We start from the raw sequence: 24838 nt of genomic DNA, 5'->3' as shown, positions 1-24838 counted from the left end.
AGTCTGGATGTCGTAGTCACGTTGTGCTTGTATGTATCGGATAAGAAAGCAGGGCATCTTGAACTTGACGCTTCACAGCCGACCACCCATCAAACCACCGTGCCCTGACTCGTGCTGAGGTGTTTTATTTATTTCCATGTGTATTTACAATAAACACATCACTGAAGCATGACATGACGCTTATTTGTCTGTTTCTGATCATTTTCCCGCACATTTTATTATAGACATGTGTTTTTTATTTATTTAAACCTCGTAGCAAGTTTAAAGTTAATCCCTAACTGAGAGATAAATCAGAGTTTAAAATAATGGAGCAACAGAATTAAAGTTAATCTAGATCTACTGCAAAATTAAAACCTGAATCAAATGATATCTTAAATATAAACCGGATTATTTTTAAACAAGGTTTACAGTTTGGTGCCACCTAATTATAAAATAAACCTTGATTAATCTAGATTTAAACCTAATCCTTGTTGGTGCAACCCACCCTAAATCAAGAAGACTAACATTTTCAGTTCAAACTAAGCATGGTGTGATCCATGTATGTAATTCATTCAACGATGTGAAAATAATAATAATTAATGATATATATTATTATTATATACAACCGCCTGTCAAGTTCTTAGTATCTCCACACAAGTTTCAAAGCAACAGCAATTTGCACTACATCCCTCAGGATAATATTATTACATGTCATGACTGTGTTGGAAATCACCTACGTTTTTCAAACCCAGGAGATACATTTTTATATATATTCCCACTGGTTTTACTTCTAGATTTACCCCTTAAAGGCCCAGGAAACAATCTCCAATAAAACAAAATTTAAATCAAACACATCCGTTACATTGATGTGCTTTTACGCTTATTTTTTTCTGCCATTGGTTTGATATGTTGACTTCAAACACATATATAAATTGTTTTAGTTTAAAACATTGTGGTGTATTCTATCCTTAAAACGAAAAAATCATGCTTGCTAATTATATTAGGTTCTTCTGAGACATTTTGACCCGATGTCTCAATTACTTCTCATTGGTCTACTTTTTTAACTCGCATTTTTAATTTCTAGTTGTTCTGTATTTAAATGCAAAGAAAGCTACCAAAAACGTATTTAGTGTAACAACTGCACACGTTACCCTGGCCTGAAGCACATGACATTAACCTCACAACCAGAATTTTACAAAATAAAAGTAATTTTTAATGCAAACACAAATGTTCTTTCGCAGTTCGCAATCATGTAACTTAGGCCTATTTTAAGCTCGACAATATGCTAAAATATGTACAACTTTACATCTCTTACAATATGGGACATTTCTAATTTTGGGGAGAAAATACTGTAATATTGGCACAGTTTAGATTAAGTGGTCGAGGCAACCCCATTCTCTTCATCCGTTCGTGTTTTACTGATAGTCAGCCTAACCTGATGACAGTGCGGGTGTGGCGACAGGTTCCACCCACCTGTTGTGCAGCAGTGATGCTGATTCCCCTCCTGGGAGACCGACAGCCTCCTTAACAACAGATTTCGGATGTGTGTAAAACAAATCGTATTCGCTTAAAGTTCCATAAAAAGCAATTCACCAACATTGGACAATGACTGCGAATCATGTACGAAAGCGTCGAAAAGGAGGGTCAGCAGAAAGATAACGGTAAGAAACAAAGCTAGAGAAATCGCAGGCCTAAAGTTACTGTATTCATAATTCGAAAACGATCGTTTTCACCGTGTGCTGTGATTCTTTACTCCAGAAACATTCATCAAAAACAATCGATCCCAAAACGTGGAGGATGCAGCTCCAAACTGGAGTAGTTACAAACTGATTCTTGATCCGATTTTGACCAGTGAAAGTCAAAAACTGTACCGCTATGACGGACAACAATTCAGCGCACCCGTGAGTCAATCTTAATGGATCTCACCTGGTTACATTTGTATGAATGTTATGTTCGTTTAATGACGATCAGTAATGTTTAGATGTTGTGTACACTGTCTGTGTATTCTGCAATGATCAAATGGAGCTAGTTTTGTAAATTATTTTCTAATGGCAGCATCCTGGATGTTTTCCCGTGGATGTTGTACGAGATCCCAGAATTGCTCGTTTTTGGAGGAAATTCAAAGAAGTAGATCTTACAGTTTCGAAATTCAAGGTCGGTAAATTGTTGTAATATTTTGCATTTGTATTACATAAATCATAGTATTAATAAAAACGTTATATTGTCATATTGGGATTTCAGAGACCCAATAGGCCTATCCCTGCTAACAAAAAACAATTTAATCTCTATCGGGTCCTGTTATAAATACTATTATAAAGTATTATGAAACGTTTATCATTAAAAGAATGTCAAATGTGATGTGTTTTTGGCCTTAACCCAGTAAGTTTTAACAGTGAGGTTTCAACCAGTACAACCATTGAATCCATTAGAACTTCTGTGATGGTTTCTGTTTTTATAATTTTTTTCCATATGATGTTTTTGGGGGGATTTGGGATATTATTCGAAATTCTGAAATAAATATTTTATTTCCTTTTCAAATATTTTAATATATTTCTCTGTCCTACTGCTTTATAATCACTATATTAAACATGACATCTTGTAACAGAATTGTCAAAAGGACCACTCAAAGGTCCTAATATATCAGCCCGATGTTGATGTATGTTCTCAGACCTCAAACAAAACTAGATAAGAGGTAATTATGTATGTCTTCTATCTTTTTTTTAGGTTGATGAGTATTATGTTGGCTCGCCAAAGGAGTTGACATTCACAAGGCTCAATGACAACATTAGAGATGGTTTCCTATTCGACATGTGTAAACAATTTGGAGAAGTTCAAGAGTTGAACGTTTTGTACAATCCAAAGAATACAAAGCATTTGGGAATAGCGAAGGTCATTTTTGAATCCGTAAAGGCAGCAAAATACGCTGTGCAAAAGCTTCATAACACTTCTGTGATGGGAAATAACATTCATGTGGAGTTTGACCCCAAAGGTAAATACATTCATTTCCTGCTTCATATTCTTCTTAATAGAGTTTATTAGCAAGAACAGACAATTCAAAATTCATGTTTTTGTTGTGTTAGTTGTGTTTTTTGAGTTATTACTTAATCAAAACAACCCAAACTGCAGATTGATATTACTTGGAATGCACAAAAACATGATTTTTAAAAATATTTAAAAACGCTTTCTGTATTTGCAAATGAACTCTTCAAATATAGTTGTATATAATGTATTTGCATTTATTGCGTATTGTTGGAAATTTTGCATTATTTCACAATATGGTATATCTATAATAATCTTTTATTGGTTGTAGGCATAAAGCGAAAGCGATACTTCCAAATGCTTGTTAGTGGTTTATACACCCCATTTACTCTCCCTGTTGGAGATGAAGGCTGGGGACCCCAGTCACCATCCTCAATCACCGACTGCTTCACTGTAAGTACATCTAGCAAACAATTTGTCTTTGTAATTTGGTTGTTATTAAATGACTTTTTCTGAAATGAAAATAAAACAGCAGTTGGATGGGTCTACATTTTCCGGAAGCTGACTCATAGTTTCAGCTATTTAATTAACATAAATATGCATGTGTACATTCCATATTTACTCTGAGATATGATAATGCCTTTTAAAATAAATGAAATTAAAAGAAATAAACAAGCAATTTGGATTCTCTTTACTAGTAAAACTTTGCTATAATGAGATGTAAATGTATTTCCTTTTTATAACCCTATTTCATATTAAGGTTATAATCTTATACTATGTGTGTTAAAAGGGTTTCAATGCACGACGTGGAGGCCAAGAACCACCCGACGTGAAGCGGAGGTTGTCTCCGCGAAGTGCATTAAAAATCCTTTAACGCACGACTAGCTGTGGATTATCTCGTTTATACCATGGTCATTTGCCAAGTTAAAGCTGCTATTGATGTTTACAGTGTAATTTTATATCAATTGTAAAAAGCACTATAGAAATACATTTAACTTGACTTGAGATGTAAAATGAGATGCGCATAATAAAAATACATTCACACAGAGCATTTTTAATTCTTAAGTGTCGTTTTTAATATTTGGCTGCATTAAAAATGCATGGTTTATTTTTTTATTCCAATTGTAGACTTTATTCTCTATCAATCTTTCAGGAGTGTGAACCACTAAAGAAGCTGTCTTATGCCTTCTCGTCATCATCGTCCTCAATATTTAATGGTTCTCCCTCACTGGATTGTTCTACTCCTTTATCCATGGACACCGCCTACTCCAGTATGCATCAGGACACACCCAGTAGCTTCTGGCAGACCCCTCAATACCAAGAGACTCCTTGCACCCCTTCTCTGACCAACAGCAGGCCAGGCACTCCATCCCAGTGTGAGAGAACCCAAAATGAGGCTTTACGGACAACCCCCAATGCCTCGTCTAGTCAACAGTCCATCTCAAACATCTCACAGCTTCAGTCTGCCCAACTTCAGGCCGTCTCAGAGAAACCTAGCATTATACAAGGTGCTGTGCAAAACCTTTGGATCCAAAGTGGTCTTAAAAATGAATGCTTCCCGAATACACAAAGAACTCCAGGAAACAATTCTCACTTTCGTAGAGGACACCGGGGCAGACCACTTGGGAGCAAATACCAAAATGCATACAATCGTAGGCCAGAGCATCACTATATACATAGACCTGTATATAGGGGATTTCATAATTGCTCTGGATCTTCATCCAGTCATGTGCCTTCCAGTAAATTTCAGGAACATCCAAAGTCAGATAAGCTCAAATCCATCACCCAGTATACATATGATAAAAACAAACCTGATGTCTGTTTAAGCCAAAACTTCACTAGGTCGGTCAAGAACCGTAGTGTTAATCACAAATCTGTTTTTGAAGATACTGTTTTAGAAACACTGCCTCAAAACACCATTGGAGTAGACGTTCATCACTTTCGTCCAGATATGCAGAATAATGCAGAAAATAATTTAAGTGAAATTCCTTCCCAAGTACCTTGTAAGACAACCCAAGAGGTGGACCACAATCGTGGCAAAAACGATTTACAGCAAGATCAGTTTTCTCGCTCATATACCCACGAAAAGTGCCTCTCATCTGAAACCACACAGGATAAATCAGACCCCACTCGTCCTGAGTCTCCCTCTCCAGCCGCTAAGCCCAACAGCCTTGACTCTCGGATCCAAATGCTTCTTAGTGCTGGAAGTCCAGTTCTGCCCATCCTTAGCCAAGAGTGTTCAGACTCAGAAACTACCACTGAAGACCACGACATAGACTCTGTCTTTCAACCACAGCTCTCTTCGAAAGCCCCCAGCTCCTCAAATCCTGAGCCGGATGAAGTCTTAAACTGTGACCAGAATAATACAGTTAATGTTGGCTCCCATTCAAGAGACTGTTTTCCTGAATCTGGCATTGAAGACGTGAGTCCTACTCCACTTCTTAACCTGGCAGACGAGGAACATGAACATCAGTCAGCGCAGAGGTCCTCCAGCATCACTGTAAGTCCAGATGGCATCTACTTATAAAAGACTACAAGTTGATGATAGCCAGTGATAGCGACATGTAAACAGTCACTTTTGCAGCTTGAGTTGTTAAATGCAGACGAACACGTCATTTATTTAGATAGTTAATTTGGAAATACATACAGTATGAGTAAATGTGACAAGATCGCTGAGTTTTTTTTACCTGAAGGGAGGGGTTCAAGCAGACCAATCACGGCGCTTGCGGTCCGTGTCGCATTGACACTTTTGGAGAGGTGCGCTTCAGGCACGGCATAGGGTATGCGGCTCTGCGTAGGCTACGGTCCGACGCAGAAGTATAAATCAGCCTTTAGCAACAGCCTGCTAGAACGGTTCTGATGGACAACTGTAAAAGCGATTTTCTCAATATTTAGATTTTTGCACCCTCCGATTCCAGATTTTCAAATAGTTGTATCTTGGCCAAATATCGTCATATCCTAATAAACCATACATCAATTGAAAACTTATTTATTCAGCTGTATGATGATGATACGTCTCATCTTCAGAAAATTAACCCTTATGGTCCAGGGTCGCATATTAACTTTTTAAGGTTGACGATGCATAATTACGTATAGATACACAATGACTTAAACTGAAAGTGCTGACATTATAATCACATACAGAATTACAATAAAGCAGAATGTAAGGAGCTGGAAGCGTCAGTCACCATTCACTTTTCATGGTATCATTTTCCATACAATGAAAATGAATGGTGACTGTGTCTGTCAGTCTCTGACATTCTGCTCTTTTTGTTCCCCAGAAGACAATAAGTCATACAGTTTTGGAACAGCATAAGATTGAAGAAATATCAATATTAAGATTTTTTTAAATTTCTGGGTGCGATATCTCTTTAAGAATGTCATGAAATAAGAATATTGCTCTATAACCATGAAAACAATACCTTCTCACCTCCAGTATTCACATAAATATGGATGTCATTCCTAGGTCAACCTCACCTCAAATGAAGATGACAATACTTCAGATGAACCGTCTACTATACCAGTGATCTGTAGCAACAGAAGCTATGTGTCTTCAATTTCTTCTCAGATAGCCCCACCTCAAATGCTTATACCACCACCTACTCACTTTCCCTCCCTTTCTTCTAACATACCCTCAAATCTGCCACTTCCTCCTCCAGTGTCTCTACTGATACCTGCATATCCTCCACCAAAAGTCAAGCAAGTTTGTAGGCCACCAAACTGGAAGAGTCCAATGGCTCTTCCCATCCCTACTAGAATAACACAAGGGCAAGCATCATTTTCTCCCGCCTTCCCCCCTCCACCCTTTAATTTCATAACTCATTGCCCACCTTACCCTTCACCTAGATGTTCATCTACCATGTTGAGGTACAGACCACCTTGGCCCCCGCACCCCATGCCCAGATTCAATCCCTCCGTGCCCCCACCAGGTTATATGCCTTTGAAAGAATCTCTCAGTAAGACTACAGTAGATGGAGTTCTGGCTGTCGTCGCTTCAGAGCTGCAGGCTATTGTAAAGAAAGACATACATCGCAGGATGATTGAGATTGTGGCCTTTAAAGCATTTGATCGGTGGTGGGATGACAAAGAACAGGCAGCAAAGGTGGGATTTATTTTTCTTTTGGTGTGTTACAAAATTGAGAGATCACTCCGAATTTTTAATAATTTACTATTTATAGGTACACGATTAAGTAAAATTAGCATTTTTGTTGCATTCTGTAAACTAGTAACAACATTGTTCCCAAATTCCATATGGAAACATTTTTTTATTTGCATATGCATTGCATACACTTGAAATGGTACAAAATGGTCAAATAACAAAAATGATGCAATGTTTTCTTGAATACTCCAAAAAACAAGTTCATATTCATGGTTAAACAACACAAGCCTAATGTTTTTACATACCTGATACATGTATCAGTTTAAAACTGAATATGATAAAATAAGCCATTTCCCCCCCACAACTTTCATGTGTCTTGTCATGCTGTCAGTCTTTCACGTTGCTGTTGGATGACTTTGTCACTCCTGAAGTTTGATTGTGTTGAAATTCAACAGACACAGACTGGAATGGCCGAAATGCTGTTGGACAAAAGGAGTAGTCTATGAGTAGTAGCTGTATGGATGGTTGGAAAATAAACCGCACATGTGTCCTATGGTATAACCTAGTAAAAAAACTAACAATGAAGATAAATCTCTGTTTTGCTATTTTATATTATACAAATTTTAATAATAATATAAAACCATAGGACACATGGTACAGGTTATCTGTCAACTACCCGTATACGTATACAGCCGCGGAAAAAAATAAGAAACCATTCCAAATTTTCATTTAATTAGCATTTCTAGATGTATTGTGGTCATTCCAGTCCATTGTCTGTTGAATTTCAACAAAATTAGACCTCAGGAGTGACATCCAACAGCAATTTGAAAGACTGACAGCATGACCAGACACATGAAACTGTGATAAAATCGAGGTTATCACATAATTTTTTAAACTTTCCCTAAATACAAGTAAATATGAACTTGTTTTCTTTGCAGTATTTGGGGTCTGAAAAAATACAGAGCATATTTTCTGTTATTTTGACCTGTTTCTCCAGTTCTTTTATTTGACATTTGGGAGAAATATTGTTGGTAGGTCATGGAATGAAACAAAAATTATAATTTTACCTAAATGCATACCTATAAAGAGTAAATTCATAATTAAAGTAAATTCAAAACTTTTATCCGCGACTGTATGAATAATAGGGTACGTTTCATATGAAGATTAATTAAAGATTGCTGCTGTGTTGTTGTGTTTCTCCAGGTATCTGCCCCATCTGTTACTGTTAAAATTGGAGGAAATAAAGACAACAAACCTAAAGGGATAGAGAAGTGCTTGAAAATGGGGACTTCAGGGTGTGAAGGCACTGTACTGAGCACAGGAAAAATATTAAGCTGGCACGGTGCCATTAAACTACCTTCTTTTAAGGTACAAGCATTACAATAACTCATCACATTGGCTCTGTATTTAAAGGGAGAGTTCATCAAAAAATGAGCAATGTTTTATCATTCAACCTTTATGTTGTTGTAATATTTTCAGCTATTACAATGTTCAGACCAGAAATTGTTATGATTTTGATTTGTCTTTGTTTTTATTTAAAGAGGAAGAATCAAATGGCTCAGGACTCCAGTGAGGTCAAAAGGATCTGTCCTTTACCAAGTCCTGACCATTCTGATGAAGGTCAGTTTGGCTGATTCATTTTTTAATGTGGTAAAAACTCCAATTGTTTAGACGCTTATTGTATTATTTAAATGACCCTTTAAGGTGTGCTGTTTTCTTACTTATGAAGTTTCTAAATATATTTGCATTAGTTTGAATTCGATCTGGCAAATTGGATCAATGTGGTCAATGTTTCTTTCTTAAAGGACCAGAGCAAAAAACAGCCATTGTGAATGATGGAGAAGACAAGGGCAGTGAAGATGCCCTGGTGAAACGCAGACATTGCAGACCACTGGAGTTAGATAGTGATGAGGAAGAAAATGAAGAGAATTCTCAGAAGGTGGAAGACCCAAAATCTGAGGATGTTCAGATGTCTGGTCAGGTATGTTTGACCTGCTAGAAAGAAATCCAAATGTTATGGACCTCTTAAAGGGATAGTTCACCCTAAAATGAAAATTCTGTCATCATTTACTCACCCTCAAGTTGTTTCAAACCTGTATACATTTCTTTGAACTTTTAAACACAAAGAAAGATATTTTGAAGAATGTTAGCAATTTTCAGTTCTGGGACATCATCCACTACCATAGTAGAAAAAAATATATAGTGTATTTTTTGTTCTGTTGAACACAAAATGAGATATTTTGAAGAATTTAGGAAAACAAACAGTTCTGGGGCACTTTTGACTACCATTTAATTTTTTCTACTATAGTAGTCAATGATGTTCCAGAACTGAAAATTGCTAACATTCTTCCAAATATCTTTCTCTGTTCATGAGAACAAAGTAGTTTATACAAGTATGAAATTACATGAGGGTGAGTAAATAATGACATAATTTTCATTTTTTGGTGAACTAACCCTTTTTTTAAACACTGAGCTGATCTTGAGCCGCAGGTGTGATGGTTTTACGTTTCATTGCTCCAGGAGAGGAAAGCTGATGAATTAAATGAAGATAAGGAGGTTGAAACTATCAGGGAAGATGAAGATTACTCAGATACAGGTTTGTTATGATTATGCATTGTTTCATTTTAATTTCATTAAAGTTCCTATGTAGATTCCATTTCCACAATCATTATGTTCATTTTTATTCTTCAGATGTTGTCAGCAACACAAGTTTAGGCTCCCCTGCATCTCAAAGCCAAGGTTACAACTCCTTCGTCTCTCCCAGGACTGTCTCTGACTCTCCCACTGTTAACGGCTCCTCAGAATCCTCTAGATCTTTCTCTGACTCCTCAGATGACAGAAGTGAAGACTTCTCAGACTCTCTATCTTCTGAGGAGGAAGATCAGCTGGATGGTGAAAGTTCTTCACCCGAAAGTCAAGTTAACCACAGAAGTATGGCAGAAGTGATATGGATATCATCAGATGAGGATGATAATGACAACAGGGAGATGATGGACACTCCGGTTTACTCGTCTTTCACGCACTGGGAGGAAGATCTCGACCCCCCTGTGACTCCATCTGCTCCATTTTCTGTTGAAAGTGATGTGGACCACACATGGCTGGGTAAGTTCATTTACTTCTCCACACTCTTAAAGCGAAATCTTCGCAGCCATGTCATAGAAGAACCTTTGGTTTGGGAAATCTTTGGTTTCCCAAAGAATCATTGAGTCACAGGTTCTTAAAAACAACATGTGTATTTCTTAACATTTTATAGTCTAAAAAAATATTTTAGACATAAAAAGACTATAAAAACAGCTCTCCACTTTGTGAAACAGGTAATGGTTCTTCATGAAACCTTACAGACTAAACCAAAAATCGTTCTCCCAACATGATTTATTTGTATTTATCCACTAGGGGTCACTGTATTGACAAAACATATTAGTCTTTTTATTTGATCTAGTCTTTGAACTGAACATTACTTACAATAATGTTTTTTTTCCGTAAGTAATCTGCACTTACTGTGAATTTACATGAAACAGTTTACACAAAAAAAATTAAGTACATTTTAAAACTGAAATCAGTGAAATGAGTGAGTTAAAAAAATAAATACATCTGAGTAACTTTCTATTAGAATTCACCCAAATATTAAGTGTATATTAAAAATATAATGTGTTAATTAAATACTTATTTTTTAATTAAATAAACTTAAATAATATATGTACATTTTAGAGAAATTAACTTGGATTTTTAATCAATTTATTTAGTATGTATGTCCCACTGAAAAAATCTGTTAAATGATTTTAATTAAGTTAATATATTTTATTTAAGTTATTATTAAGTTAAGTTAATAAGTTAATACTATTAAGTTAATATTATGATTTTATTAAGCTAATATAACTTTATTTTTATGATATTTACTAAGCCACATTGATTATTTTTTTGAGTGTTTTTTACTGCATTTCCCACAGTATGCTGATTTTAAAAGAAAATTATTCTAAATTGCTTTTAATTCTGTCATAATTTAGTCACCTTCGAGTTGTTCCAAATCTGTATAAATTTCTTTGTTCTGATGAACACAGAGAAAGATATTTGGAAGAATGCTTATAACTGGGACCCCATTGTCTACCATAGTCGGAAACATTACTTTTTTATATTTTATATAATTTTTATACTAATTTTTTATAATTTTTTTGGTTCTGTTGAACACAGAAGATATTTTGAAGAATGTTGGACAGCAAACAGTTCTGGGGCACTTTTGACTACCATTGTAATTTTCCTACTATGGTAGTCAATGGGGTCCAATAACTGTTTGGTTACAAATATCTTTCTCTGTGTTCAACCAAACAAATAAATGTATATATGTTTGGAACAACTAGAAAGTGAGTAATTCATGAGAGAATTTTCATTTTTGGGTGAACTATCCCTTTAAGTACATCATAACAAGAATTCATATAGTTTTCTCTCAAGTATGTAAGCTGTGTCAGAGTGATATGAAGCAATGTTCAAATCTTTAGTTTACAATCAAATTATAAATTGTTGTTCTGATCTTTTAGATTTAGATTCAAGAATAGCAGAAGATCCAGAGGAGGAACTGAGTGTTAGAGTTTACATGCAAGGTCTAAAGCTGCCTGAGCCTCTCCGATACACATTACAGGACCCAGTAAAACACTATTTAACAAAGAGATATAAACTACCTGATCCGGTGATATTCTTCTCAGATCACGAGCCTGAGCTGCTGAGTCCACCGTCTCCTTCATACACAGAGTTATCAGGTAAAATTGTCAAGTTTTTTTTTTTTTTAAAGGATTGATGTGGCAGTACTGTGCACGGCAACCCATGAATCGCATTAGTTAAGTGGTTTATATTAGTTTTTTTTGTTTTTAATATATTACTTTAGTTTTAAGTATATATACTGTACATATTTTATTGTTGTAGTTAGTCATTTAGATCTATAAAAACATTTTTTGTTGAAAGTCTTATCTTCAAAATGCTTTTAGATGATTTGGATACCCCAAATTCTACAGATTCCGAGGACCAAGGAGTTATTACAGAAACAGCTGAGAATTCTCTGAATCTCAGACCCATCACGCCCACCGGCTCTTTGTCCGACAGCGACCTCGAAATGGATCTGGGATGTAGACTTTCACCTCCTGCTGTTGAGGTGGTGGAGCTTCCACACACACCCGGCGGATGTCTGGAGAATGACGAGCTGGAAGACCATGTTCTACCTCCAGGTCCACCTACACCTCTACCTCCTCCTCCTTCTCCAACAGGCACCCAGGAACTACCATGCTCACCCTTGTATGATTGTCCCCCTCTCGCGTTATCATATCCCGTGTATGAGGAAAGACCAAAAACCCCTGGCAGGATGAATGGTCCTGCCCATATCTATGACTCGGAGGGGATGACGTCTTCTGGATTAAGAATCGGTAACCCGTTGTGTTTCCCTAACACATCTCCATGTGCTGATAGTGGGATCCCCAGGACACCAGGGAGAGATATGTCTCTGTCCCCACCTGTCGTAAACCAAAGGGACCTGTGGGCCGATCGGCACCCACCCAGCCAAGAACTTGTCCATATGTGGGCTGGTGGACGCCGTCCTCGCACACCAGATCATCAGAATGCTAATCTCGATATAGATGGTCATTCCAATCATCAAGTATCGGCCACGTTGGACGCAACACGCTTGAAAAGACGCCGAGAGCGGATTAAAATGAAGAGAAGAAAGATTGAAATGCAACAGATTAAACAATTTAGAACTGCAAATGAGCGTTCGTTGTTACATGTGGAAGATGTATCGACAAAATCATCTTCGAATCAAATTTTAAGGCCTTCCAATCACATATGCGATGCACCTCGGAGACTAGATGACAGTCCTAACCAGAGGGTGTTAGAGAAACCAAGACCTCAAGAGTCATCCTACCCATGGAGAACGTGGAGAGAATCGAGGCCGCATATCTCCATGTTCTCTCCACGCTCAAAGAGAAGAGAGAAATTGCTCATCCATGCTGTCTGGACTAAAGGCGTGAATGAGGAGGAAATAGCACATCTGAAGGCCACCTATGAGAAGCTTCTGCTGCAGAATAATGATCGTGATTGGCTTCGCAAGACACGTTGGAATCCACATCCTCATATCCTTTAATAAATCCGATTTAAAGGGATCGTTCACCCAAAAATTGTAATTCTGTCATGAATTGCTCGCCCTCTAGATGTTCCAGATCTGTATTACAATTCTTTGTTCAGTTGAACACATAGAAAGATATTTGGAAGAATGTTAGCAACTGACAATTCTGAGGCACCATTGACTACCATAATAGTTCAACACAACAGAAGATATTTTGAGGAATTTAGGAAAGCAAACAGTTCTGGGGCACTTGACTACCATTGTCATTTTTCCTAATATAGTCAGAACTGCCAGTTGCTAACTTTCCTCCAGATATCTTTCTTTGTGTTTTCAGCCTGTGAGATGTATCTACAATCTTATTAATGTTGTTGAGTTTATCGATCCTTGACTTTGGTTCACCAACCAGCATTCCCGACGACATGGCAAGACGATGGCTGGACGGGGTCCGGAATCACATGACAGGTTGTGCACGCAGCGAGGGTTACTACTACATCAGCAAAAGGGAAAAACTGCGATATATCAGTGATGCACACTCTTCTTCAGAGGAGTTTACTGGAGACGCTCAGGTGAGAGGGTTCAAAGTAATCTTAAACTGACTGTTTCTTTATTTGTGTTTAAAGGAACAGTGCACCCCAAAATGAAAATTCTGTCATCATTTACTCACCCTCAGGTTGTTTCAAACTTGTATACATTTCTTTGTTCTGCTAAACACAAAGGAAGATATTTGGAAGAATGTCAGTAACAGCAAATCTCATCCCCCATTGACTCCCATATTATTTATTTTCTCTACCATGGCAGTAAATAGGGGATCAGATCTGTTTGGTTACTAACATTCTTCCAAATATCTTCCTTTGTGTTTAGCAGAATAAAGAAATGTATACAGGTTTGGAACAACCTGAGGGTGAGTAAATGATGACAGTTTTCATTTTTGGCTGAACTATCCCTTTAATGTGTGTTTTAGATGTTGACAGGAAAAGATAGCATCAGTTTTCGTCATGTTTCATATTATTCTAAATGTGATTTTAGAACTTAAAATAAATAAATGAGGCAAACATTTCGCCTCGTCTGATGGTGTACACAGACTCCAGTCATATTAATATTAAACCAGTAGGTGTCAGTATTAAGTCAAGTTTCTTTGTTTACAAAGACAAATATGAGTCAGGAAACATACAAATTATTTAAAAGTCATTTGATGTGCTTATATGTGCAGGGAAAGAGCGCACCTGCACAGATTCCACCTTCTTCCAGATCAGGCTCAGAACTTAGGGCAGAACAACGCCGGCTGTTGTCCTCCTTCAGCTGCGATAGTGACCTTCTTAAGTTCAACCAACTCAAGGTGAGGCAACCTTGCCAAAAACAGGATAGCCCAGAATGAGAAGTACAAATAAAACAGTTTTTTTTTTAAATATTTACTCACCCTCATGTTGTTCGAAACGCCCGTGTTGTTTTTTCATGGAGCACAAAGCAAAATTATTTTCAACTTTACAGTTCCGAAGGAAGAAGCTACGTTTCGGTAAGAGTCGTATCCATGACTGGGGGTTGTTCGCAGAGGAACCGATAGCCGCAGATGAAATGATAATTGAATATGTGGGCCAAAGTATTCGACAGGTAAGATACTCACAGACCATTAAGTACTCTAAAATTTGAGACACAAAAGAAATGACTTTTTGTATATGATAGTAGTCAAAACGTTTGGCAAAAACACATTCAGTGCTATATGTACTTGTTTGCGGTGACACACAAAATGATATCTTTAGACTTAACAAATAAGGATGAACATAAACGAACTTTGTTATTATATCCAGTGGTCGAATTGTATAAAAAATTCAATGGGGGTGGGGTGGTCAAATATTTGATTATTTAGAGATATCTAAATAATATAAAATGATATTTAAAATGTATATTATAATAATTATAAATGGGATGGTAAAGGGGGGATGGTGGTTTTACAGAGGGAATGCTTTTTGTCAGGTTTTTTAAGAAGGGGGGTGCCATCCCCTCGCATCCCCCTTCAAATCGAGCCCTGATTATAATCCTTCCTTTAGGTAATAGCAGACATGCGTGAAGGTCGCTATGAAAAAGAGGGAATTGGAAGCAGCTATCTGTTCCGGGTCGACCAGGACGCGATCATTGATGCAACCAAGTGCGGTAACCTGGCACGGTTCATCAATCACAGTTGCAATGTATGTTTTCATTTTTCAACCAGAAAATGTTTATCTTTATAATTCTCAATATAAAAAGACAAATACTCACAAAATATCAAATACAGTTTGAATAGGCTACAGCGTGTAAGTCTGCCAAATTCATAAATGTAAATTAATGTCATTTATTTGCTCTTTTAACATTCTGTGCTTACTGGTTATTTTTTCCCATTTTATAGCCAAACTGCTATGCAAAGGTCATCACAGTAGAAGCTCAAAAGAAGATTGTCATTTATTCCCGACAACCTATTGGTGTGAATGAAGAAATCACTTACGATTACAAATTTCCTATTGAAGATGAGAAGATCCCTTGCCTCTGTGGTGCAGAGAACTGCAGAGGGACACTCAACTAAAAATGGACTCATCTCACAGACTTAAGGTATTAGCAGTAAACAAGATTCATAGTTAAAATAAACAGACTCTTATATTTTATGCACAAACCCCTCTTCAGTATGTTAGGATTTATTAACATTAACACACCCATGTCATCCCCAGTTTTATATGTAGATTTGGCAACATTATGTTTCAAGCAGGCTTTTCAGGGCATTTTGATGAGTTTCTGGTTAAACTTATTCATCATGCGTATTGTTTGAAAGATTAAATCAAAATGAACCATGGTTTTATTATAGTAAACATGGAAACCATAGTTGTTGTTGGATTGGTTACCATTTGTGTTACCAAAGTTTAACTACAAATTACATGCTGAAACTGGCTACTTGTAGTGAGACTGTGGGAAATATATGATTACTATGGTTTTACTACAAATCTACCAAGATTATTGTAGGAAAAACATGGTTAAATTCGAAATTGTAGTTAAATATGTTTTTATGAGTTTTATTGTGAATTATAAATAAAAAAATCTATATTTTTTCAATAAACTGTTATTTTCTGTCTACTCAGAAAATGCAAAGAACGTCTTTTATTACTACTGTATGTTTTAATTGCTTGTATATATTTAGAAAGGACATTATAGGAAAAAGGATATTTTAACAAAATATTACTTTATTGTCACTACTTTTAGCAAACAAATGCAATGGGGAAAAGGCTTGGAGAATGCGGGCATCGATCCCGCTACCTCTCGCATGCTAAGCGAGCGCTCTACCATCTGAGCTAATTCCCCACTGTAGGGCATGGGTGCAACATACCAAGTTAAATCTGGCACATACTTAAAGGGATATTTACTTAAAGGGTACAACTCACCTTTGAGTTGTTCCAAATCTGTATAAATTGTTTTGTTCTAATGAACACAGAGAAAGATATTTGGAAGAATGCTTATAACCAAACAGATCTTGCCCCCCATTGACTCCCATAGTAAGAAAAATTACACTATTTTTTTTTGTTCTGTTGAACACAAAAGAAGACATTTTGAAGAATGTAGGACGGCAAACAGTTCTGGGGCACTTTTGTATTTGTATTATACCATTGTATTTTTTCCTACTATGGTAGTCAATGGGGGGCAAAATCTGTCCGGTTATAAGCATTCTTCCAAATATCTTTCACTGTGTTCATCAGAACAAAGACATTTATACAGATTTGGAACAACTCCGGTGAGTAAATTATGACAGTATTTTAATTTTTGGATGAAGGATCCCTTTAACAGCCTCACTGTAATTTCTTATAAAAAATCTACCACTGCTTTAATGTAAACGGAAACAATTACATAACGATTACAAAAGGAAAAACACCTTACGTACTTATCTTATGCCAAGTTTAAAAATGCCACCCTGAAAAACTTAAAAGTATGTTACAATGACGGGGTTTCATTTAAACGATAAGCTAAAAGCAGACATTTGTCACATTATAACTGTTTATTTGTACTGGTTACAATTTATGGCACATTGCTTCTTATACAAACGGCTTTTGGAGTTTGAAAGCCATTGAAAATAAGTAACATTGTACATTTTTTATCCTTACATGCCCTTATGAAAATTAACCTTGATAGCACACATAGGCCTACGTCTGGGGGACGTCTATTTGATGTCTGCATTTACATCTGCAAGACATGTGCCTATTTTTTTTTTAAGTTAGCTCGTCTGCAATACATCTCTGAGACGTCGACTGTCAGATGTCAGAAAGACATTTAATAAGATGTCTGAAAGACGTTTATGAAATTGGGTTGTGTGTAAGACTTTCTTTTCTAAGCCGTTTATCAGATATTTTTACACAGCCAATGTTTTCCAGATCTCCCGATCTTTAGCAGACATCTTATAGACGAACCTGTGCTATGGGACTACAAATCATGTTTGTTTTTTGTTTTAACTCTAGTAAAACGATGGTTAATTTTCGAAAGACATGTTTAACACATATTTTTCCTGTTCAAAGTGTAAAGTAAGGGAAAGCATTTTAGAGTTTTTCTGATGTGCCATTAGCAGTGAGGATGGTGAGATTTCCTCTGGCATTCTGGTCAGCTTCAATTGCCTCAAAAAGAGATTTGAAATTTCCAGCACCAAACCCCTGAAACAGAGGAATGTTATTCAACATTAGAACCCTTACTCAGTTTTCTTTAAAAAGGTATTCAATTAATTAAAATGTAATGTAATTTAACACGATATTATGTAAAATGTAAAAATGACAAGTCTGTGAATCTTAGTGATAAAAACGTAGGTCTGTGCAGCTTTTGAAATATTACTGCAATCTTACTTGATGGTTGTGTCTCTGGATGACCTCTAGAAACACAGTGGGTCTGTCCTGTACTGGTTTGGTGAAGATCTGGAGCAGGTAGCCATTGTCATCATAATCCACCAAGATTTTAAGTTCCTATATGAATGTATGACAAATGAGAAACAAATACATCTTCGTTGAACTCTCTGAACTCTGCATCGTTCCACCTTCTAGGAACTTTATTAAAATTAAAATATTGGCTTACCTCCAGTATGCTTATATCTTCTGCAATTTTGACCTTGGAGTGCTTTAGCTCCTTTTTGAGCTGCTGGTAGTAAGTGTCAGGAACAGACATAAACTCCATTCCACGTTCCTTTAGGTTGCGAATCTGAATAGAAACATATCCTTGTCAACCATTTACTATAAAATGAAAACCCATTGCTCATCCACATTTAGTCTCAGTTCACTCACTGCTGAAATGATGTCAGAGGTGTTCATGGCGATGTGTTGAACCCCTGCGCCACCATAGTACTCCACATATTCCTAAAAAGAGATTGATAAGAAAAGACCGATGAAGAGATGCATACAATTTTTTTATATTAGTATGTGTCGTGTGAAAATAATGCATGCCTGTATCTGAGACTTGCGCTTTCCCGTGGCCGGTTCATTGATTGGCATCTTAACAGTCTCTTCATAGTTGGCCACCACTATAGAGCGCAGTGCACTGTATTCAGTCTGTAACTGCTTGTCATCCACAGACCAGAATCTATGGAACAGCAGGTTCCTCTGATACCTTCATGTAAACACAAACATCAAAGAAAAACGTGATCCTCATGTGAAAATATGGTCAAAAATCCAGCATCAAGTTATCATCTGTACAATAAGTATTTTCTTCCATACTGTAAGAAAACTATAGAGCTTTGGAAAGGGTTTATATTGATTAAATTAAGAGTTAAATTATGACAAAATTAGATTTTCAAAATTAGACAATTTTCATTCATCAATTCACAGTCTGTCAGAAGAGCTGAGCGAGACCACGAGACACGCCTTCTACCCTGTTTAAAATCAAGGGGTCCACCTCTTGCCACTCCCCTTTCCTCCCTCTTTACCTCCATGCTGTGTAACTGTCTCCAGATGGTGTCTTGGACCCTTTCTGAAGTAATTTCGCTGAGTCATAACTACTAAACATTTTTTTACATAGTATTTAACCACGACCAGTGATTAAAATACAACCACCTTTTTTTCGTTTCCCCACTATCTCTGTTCTACCATCACCATAGAAACACATCCGTGGGGAGTGTCTCCTGATGTATTCTGACTGGATAGGGATAGGGAGTTTACCCCCAAAGGCTTACATTGTTCTAATGTTGTACCTCTCTTGACTGCTCTGCACGTTTCAGAACTATCAACCCTGGCACAGAGGGCTTTAAAGGGATAGTTCACCCAAAAATAAAAATCACATCATTATTTATTCATCCTCATGTCATTCAAAACCTGAATATGTGGTACACAAAAGAAGATTTATATTCTAAAAAAAAATGTCCCAGTGATTGTGTCTATACAATGGAAGCCAATGGGCACCAATGTTGTTTGGTTACCAACATTCTTCAAAATGTCTTGTTTTGTGTTCTGCAGAAAAAAAGAAAGTCACACAGGTTTGAAATTTCATTCATAGCTTTCGACGTGGGTTTTCGTGGTTTTACGATGGTTATGCTTTTACCATTCCACTATTGGCACCATCTCATTGTCTGGCTGGTTTCCAACCACATGATCAATGAAGTCAAGTTTGCCGCTTGGCCTACAAAGAAACAATCACATTAAGAGACATCAAAAGCATATTGACACATCTCTTTAAAAGAAGCAAGTATTTATTATACAACTATTGGACGCTTACAGTTTCACCAGGAAGGGGTCACAGAACAGAGGTGGGTGGAATCCAGGCAGGAAGAGTCCATTATACTCTGCCCTCTCGACAAAAGTGTGAGTGGTATCCCCATACTAAAAAAGGTAGAAAGAATAAAACAAAGAATTAATGCAACGTATTTACTTAAAATAATGCTTTATTGTAAAAACGGTATTGTATTAAACATACTGTCTGCAACACTGCCAGTTTCACTCTGCCAAACTTATCCTCCACAACATGGGGCTTCTTAATAATAATGGCACCCCGCTCTATCGCTTTCTGTGGCAAATAAACATGCAAAAGTAAAAATTACGTTAAAAATCTCGTATAAAGAAGATATTAAACAAGTGAGAAAACCATCATTCACCTCCACCAGGTAGTCACAGTTCTCTACAGTGAAAGCTACATCTTTAACACCATCTCCATGCTTCACCAGGTGCTCGCCCATCTCTGTCCATTAAAAAATTAAGAATATGCAAAAAAAGAATGTTGGTTTAAAGGTCATCAAATACCAAACTATTACAATAGTATATATTTTTCTACTTATTGGTGTACCTTTATTGCCAGGATTTAAGGCAGATGTGAAGACATAAATAATCTGTGAAAAAAGGAAAAAATGTAATCATGCAATAATTTGTATAAAATGTAAAGACACTTTATTAAAGAGTGGTGAATGATGGCAAAATGAGACTCTCACCTTCCCCTGTTTCACCACGTGAGACACAACGTCACGGCTGCCTGTCTCCAGCCCACAATACGCCACGGGTTCAAAACCCAGTTTATTACAGTAATACGATGCTGCCTGCGATACGTCACAACATAAAAAATTAAATAATAAATACGTTAAAATGAATTTAATTTCAATGTAAATCAACGAATAATAAGAAATTAAACTAGAGATGACGTTCGGTCTTTAACTTATAGAGCGTGAGAATGGCGCCATCTACTGGGATGCTGTGAGAATTGCTCCAAAAAGTCTCAATATGGATTAAATTAGTGTGCGGGAGGATGGTGGTCTGCATGTTTTATTGCTCCCACCCCTTAAAAGAGCCAATAGCATCTCCCTATAGGTCACCTCCTCTTAGCTTAACTCACAAGCGAAATAATTCTACAAAAGTATGTCTTTTCAAAAATACCTGCTTGGCATTTCCAACCCAGAAAGTGATGTGGTCAAAGCAAACAAATCTGCCCTCCTCATGCTGTAGACATAAAAAACAACGATGGCACTTGCAGCGATAAAAGTTATGCACTTAGGCCTACTTGTAAGTCTCCTAACTGATCAGTCTTAAATATAACGTGCTGATGGCATTAAATATGAGTGCATTTGGAAAAAAAAGTGAAAAAGTAACTTCGAATAATAATAATGCCCCATACCTTTTCACCTTTGTCAGTGTAGGTTGTCTGGAGATAAACAATTGACAGTCGGTTTGCAAATAAAAGACATTTAAATCCACCATGTGCTCGAGACTAAATAATTAGGCTATATAAAACATTTTCTTTGTTTAAATTATTTATTTAATTAAATAGAATACACAAAAAATGCAAATGGACCAAATAATAATATAATTATGGGTCTTTTAAAAGGTTTCACCTTAAAAGTAAACACAGGAATTAAAAATAAATAAGAAAATATTTCGTAAAGTGTAAATATTTCCCCCCTCTAGATTATTGTCTTAAAATGCAAATGTCTTACCATCTTATTTTCTTGGGACAGTCGCAAACAAGGAGATGAGGTGAGTGCAGATGGTCCAGATGTGAATTTGTAGCGGTATGTAGGAGTCTCCGCCCACCGGTTCTCAGAAAGGAGGAAAGCAACACTATGATGCTCTTAATATGTCTTATAACTGTGTGTTAGGCCTACATATTATAACTCGTTTAATATGTAAATAAATGGCACTTTTTGCTTTTATGATAAAAACGGTCTACTTGTCGATTAGCCTACTCCTTCAGCCTCAGTCTGTTTTTCCATCCGCTGTTTTGGATCCTTGCCGGTTTTGAGAGTATATGCTTTCTTGACTGAGTTTTGCTGTTTGTCTAAATGGTAAAGAGGAGGCATACATTTCCTTCAATCCTATTGGTCAGCTGGTTGCGCCTACATTTTTCAGTGTGACTATGCAAAATTTAACGAGCTTTTTTATTTTTTTTGTCAAAATGTCAATCAAACTTGTTTTTGTTATTTTATTTTTTTCGTTAGATTCCCCTTTAGAATCCAGCTTTAGACCGTCATAGAACATTAGGGAATGTTTAACATAGTTCATGCACCTTTAGGTTAAACACAAAATTATTTATGGTTATTCATTAATTTCATCAAAATTTCACTTTTTCATCTTCAGTAGAAAACAAGAAATGAACATTTAATACAAAAATTACAGTGTCTGACCACTAATATTTAAACTTCATCCCATCACATGCATGCAAGTAAAAATGCAACATCATGGTTATACACCGCATGCCTTTTACAACTATTTTGATAGTTTGCTAAATGATTTTAACCCTCTGGTGACTTTCTTAATGTTGTTGACTGACACTGAAAACAATGTTAACACTGGTGTGATGTAATGTCTTCAAATTAATTTTAATTCATTCATTCAGCATTCATTTCAAGAATTTTAAAGAATAGTTTTTAAAGCATGAATTTTTTCATCATTTACTCACCCCCATGTCACCATCTGCTGAATGCGAAAGAAGATATTCTGAGAAATATTTCATACAATATAAGTCAATGAAGGTCACCAACATTCTTCAGAATATCTTGTTTTCTGTTGGAATGACATGAGTTTTTTGTTCAGAAAACCTTATTTATAAGACATGAAAGCTGATAACAGAATCGTAAACCCCGCTTGTACTGTACTGAGAATCAGTAGGAGTATTGTAATTGTTGCAAGTGTAGTGTAAAACTCTAATGTACATGTTCTCAGAAATCCAAACCTTTTGAGAGCAAGCTATGCAGCTTGTTTAGGCTGGTTGTACCTGAAATTTAAATGAGCGTTTGTGTGCGTTTAGGGGGAAAGGTGTTTATGCACATGTGGTATATTTCTCAAGAGAACAATGAGTCTAAGTCAGACATTGATTGGCCAGTTACACCTCGAGGGAAAAACCAACACTGTTAGTGTCACTTAGCGGCACATGATCTTCAACATTTGACATCATAATAAAACAAGAATGAGGAGTGAAGACAAGTAAAGAAAAGATAATACAGCCATGAACGAGTCGATGGAGAACCCAGCCATTCTTCAGAAGTGGTTGCTGAAGAGGAAGAGCAGAGAGGAGCGAGAGAGGGAAGAAATACCTTCGCATGATGAAAATGGTTGTTCCACCGTTCCACCACAGGATGAAGCAGAGGAGGACAAAGAATCAAAACAGGTTGACGAAGTTAATGTTGCAGTTAAAGAAGAGCAGGCGAGAATCCAGTCAATCTTTTCTTTGGTGAGAAGTCAGATCAGGACGCAAGCCGGTCTGGAGTGTCAACGTATGGGTATACTGGATGTTATAAACCAAGTCAAGGAACTGGAAAGCAGAAAGCGAGAGCAGGGCGAACCTGCGCCCACTGTTAAGATCACCCCATCTGAGGAGGAGACACTGAACCAGGGTAGTCAAAGAGAAACGGCTGAAGAGAAAATATCTGAGATGCAGAACGATACAAACGGGACCGGACAGGATGAATGTGTAGCCTTGTTCAAGGAGGTGCTGTCGAGCTTGGAGTCATTAAAGAAGGATTTGAAAGAAGACCTGGCTCAGCTTCGCCGTGAAACACAGAGCTATATGGAGAGAGAGCTCTGCGGCCTAGAGACCCGCCTAACAAACTTACTGAGAACGCAAACTCCCTCTGCACTTCCCATGGAGACCAAGAAACACAGAGCTCCCAGCATGCCTCCTTTGGGAGCATCTAGGAGACGAATGCTCAACCGCACATTGACCACTATCACTCCTAAAACATGCCCACCTCTGTCCTTGGGGCCTCGCTCCAATTCAGAGCCACTGGGAGTGTCTGGTGCTGAGACTGGCACCGGTGCTCAGAGGCAGAGGAGAGGTGAGATGCTAAATCAGCCTCTAGGGCCCCTGCCTCCCGCTCGGCCTCCAGCACAGACAAACAAGAAGACTTGCAGGACTTACGTTGGTAAGCAGATGTGCTAGTCAGGTTTAAAATGTTAAAGATTTGTATACTGAATATGAAGTGAGTATAATAATATCTATAATGTCAATGTCACTCAAGGAGCAGTTATTTTTTTCTGTGTTGTTTTCTTTGTACATTTTATGAAAATGATGAATTATTCTGTGAATGTGTTTAAGACAATCAAAGAAGACTCTATTAGACTTGTGCAAGGGTATTAGACTAATCCAATAATCCAAAAATATTTTCAGTTTAAGACTTCCTTAAACTTCTTTAACTGTACTGCAGTATACCTTGAATTGTTTTAAATTATTATAATGTAAGTTAACTTTATCTATACAAATTTAGTTATTATGTTGATGTCTACATACTGCAGACATGTCATATAGTTTTGCAACATTATTGTACAACAAAATCTGAGCTTTATTTTGTGGAAGAATATTAAAAACCTGAGCTGCAACATTCTAAAAGAGTACAGTACAAACTGTCCAGGACACGCAGTTTGTTCATTTCTTTGGTTTCTACGTATCTTTACCCTAACTAATATGTCAAAAAAAATCTCAAATTCAAATATATAATGGAAAAATAAGTTGTGGTCAGGATCCGTGAAAGAAAACCCTTTCTGTAGATGGGAGTCATCAATTTTATACCTGACTTACGCTTTAATGGAAAAACTTAATGATTCAGTTTGTGATTATGGATTATTTACTGATTATTGTAAATACTACATAATTCAGTTTATTTACTAGGACACAAGCATTTCTGAAATGTGATTCGTAAAACTATTATTTACACTAAATTGCATTAGTGTCTCAAATATATAATTCTATAAAAAAGTAATTTCATATACATACTGATTTTA

The 24838-nt window shown here is 36.8% G+C and overlaps 2 protein-coding genes and 1 non-coding gene across 3 annotated transcripts; 1 reads left to right on the top strand and 2 right to left on the bottom strand.

Annotated features, from left to right (window-relative positions):
• The first annotated feature begins 1530 nt into the window (after window positions 1-1530).
• Window positions 1531-16048, top strand: setd1bb (SET domain containing 1B, histone lysine methyltransferase b). Its single transcript, XM_057357112.1, has 20 exons — window positions 1531-1640; window positions 1738-1880; window positions 2035-2133; window positions 2704-2968; window positions 3290-3411; window positions 4112-4746; window positions 4786-5458; window positions 6425-7060; window positions 8261-8425; window positions 8599-8686; window positions 8869-9038; window positions 9578-9653; window positions 9749-10159; window positions 11590-11808; window positions 12034-13167; window positions 13560-13726; window positions 14371-14496; window positions 14649-14768; window positions 15206-15343; window positions 15541-16048. Exons 1-20 carry the CDS (start codon window positions 1598-1600, stop codon window positions 15712-15714), a joined length of 5604 nt encoding a protein of 1867 aa, XP_057213095.1. The 5' UTR covers window positions 1531-1597; the 3' UTR covers window positions 15715-16048.
• A 360-nt stretch (window positions 16049-16408) lies between these two features.
• On the bottom strand, window positions 16409-16481 carry trnaa-agc (transfer RNA alanine (anticodon AGC)). Its single transcript has one exon. It is a non-coding gene; the product is annotated as a tRNA-Ala (tRNA).
• A 474-nt stretch (window positions 16482-16955) lies between these two features.
• On the bottom strand, window positions 16956-23170 carry hpdb (4-hydroxyphenylpyruvate dioxygenase b). Its single transcript, XM_057357133.1, has 16 exons — window positions 23155-23170; window positions 22521-22537; window positions 21559-21660; window positions 21240-21266; window positions 21002-21064; window positions 20563-20667; window positions 20421-20463; window positions 20233-20315; window positions 20055-20144; window positions 19857-19960; window positions 19683-19760; window positions 18593-18755; window positions 18434-18505; window positions 18228-18350; window positions 18002-18118; window positions 16956-17815 (listed from the first exon to the last, which is right to left on the bottom strand). Exons 2-16 carry the CDS (start codon window positions 22524-22526, stop codon window positions 17705-17707), a joined length of 1287 nt encoding a protein of 428 aa, XP_057213116.1. The 5' UTR covers window positions 22527-22537; window positions 23155-23170; the 3' UTR covers window positions 16956-17704.
• Between the last annotated feature and the right edge of the window lie 1668 nt (window positions 23171-24838).

Source organism: Triplophysa rosa, linkage group LG17 (assembly GCF_024868665.1).
Source record: "Triplophysa rosa linkage group LG17, Trosa_1v2, whole genome shotgun sequence".
Lineage (NCBI taxonomy): Eukaryota > Metazoa > Chordata > Actinopteri > Cypriniformes > Nemacheilidae > Triplophysa > Triplophysa rosa.
The sequence above is the reverse complement of the archived record's forward strand: the minus strand, read 5'-3'. Positions and strand labels throughout refer to the sequence as shown.

What these genes read in the sequence shown, in the direction of transcription:
- setd1bb (XM_057357112.1), top strand. Translation starts at nt 1,598, where the DNA reads ATGTACGAAAGCGTCGAAAAGGAGGGTCAGCAGAAAGATAACG. An exon ending in TTACAGTTTCGAAATTCAAG is followed by an intron (nt 2,134 to 2,703) that starts GTCGGTAAATTG and finishes TCTTTTTTTTAG; the next exon opens with GTTGATGAGTATTATGTTGG. An exon ending in TGGGCCAAAGTATTCGACAG is followed by an intron (nt 14,769 to 15,205) that starts GTAAGATACTCA and finishes TCCTTCCTTTAG; the next exon opens with GTAATAGCAGACATGCGTGA.
- hpdb (XM_057357133.1), bottom strand. An exon ending in ACTGTGACTACCTGGTGGAG is followed by an intron (nt 20,145 to 20,232) that starts GTGAATGATGGT and finishes TATTTGCCACAG; the next exon opens with AAAGCGATAGAGCGGGGTGC. An exon ending in AAGATATAAGCATACTGGAG is followed by an intron (nt 18,119 to 18,227) that starts GTAAGCCAATAT and finishes ACATTCATATAG; the next exon opens with GAACTTAAAATCTTGGTGGA.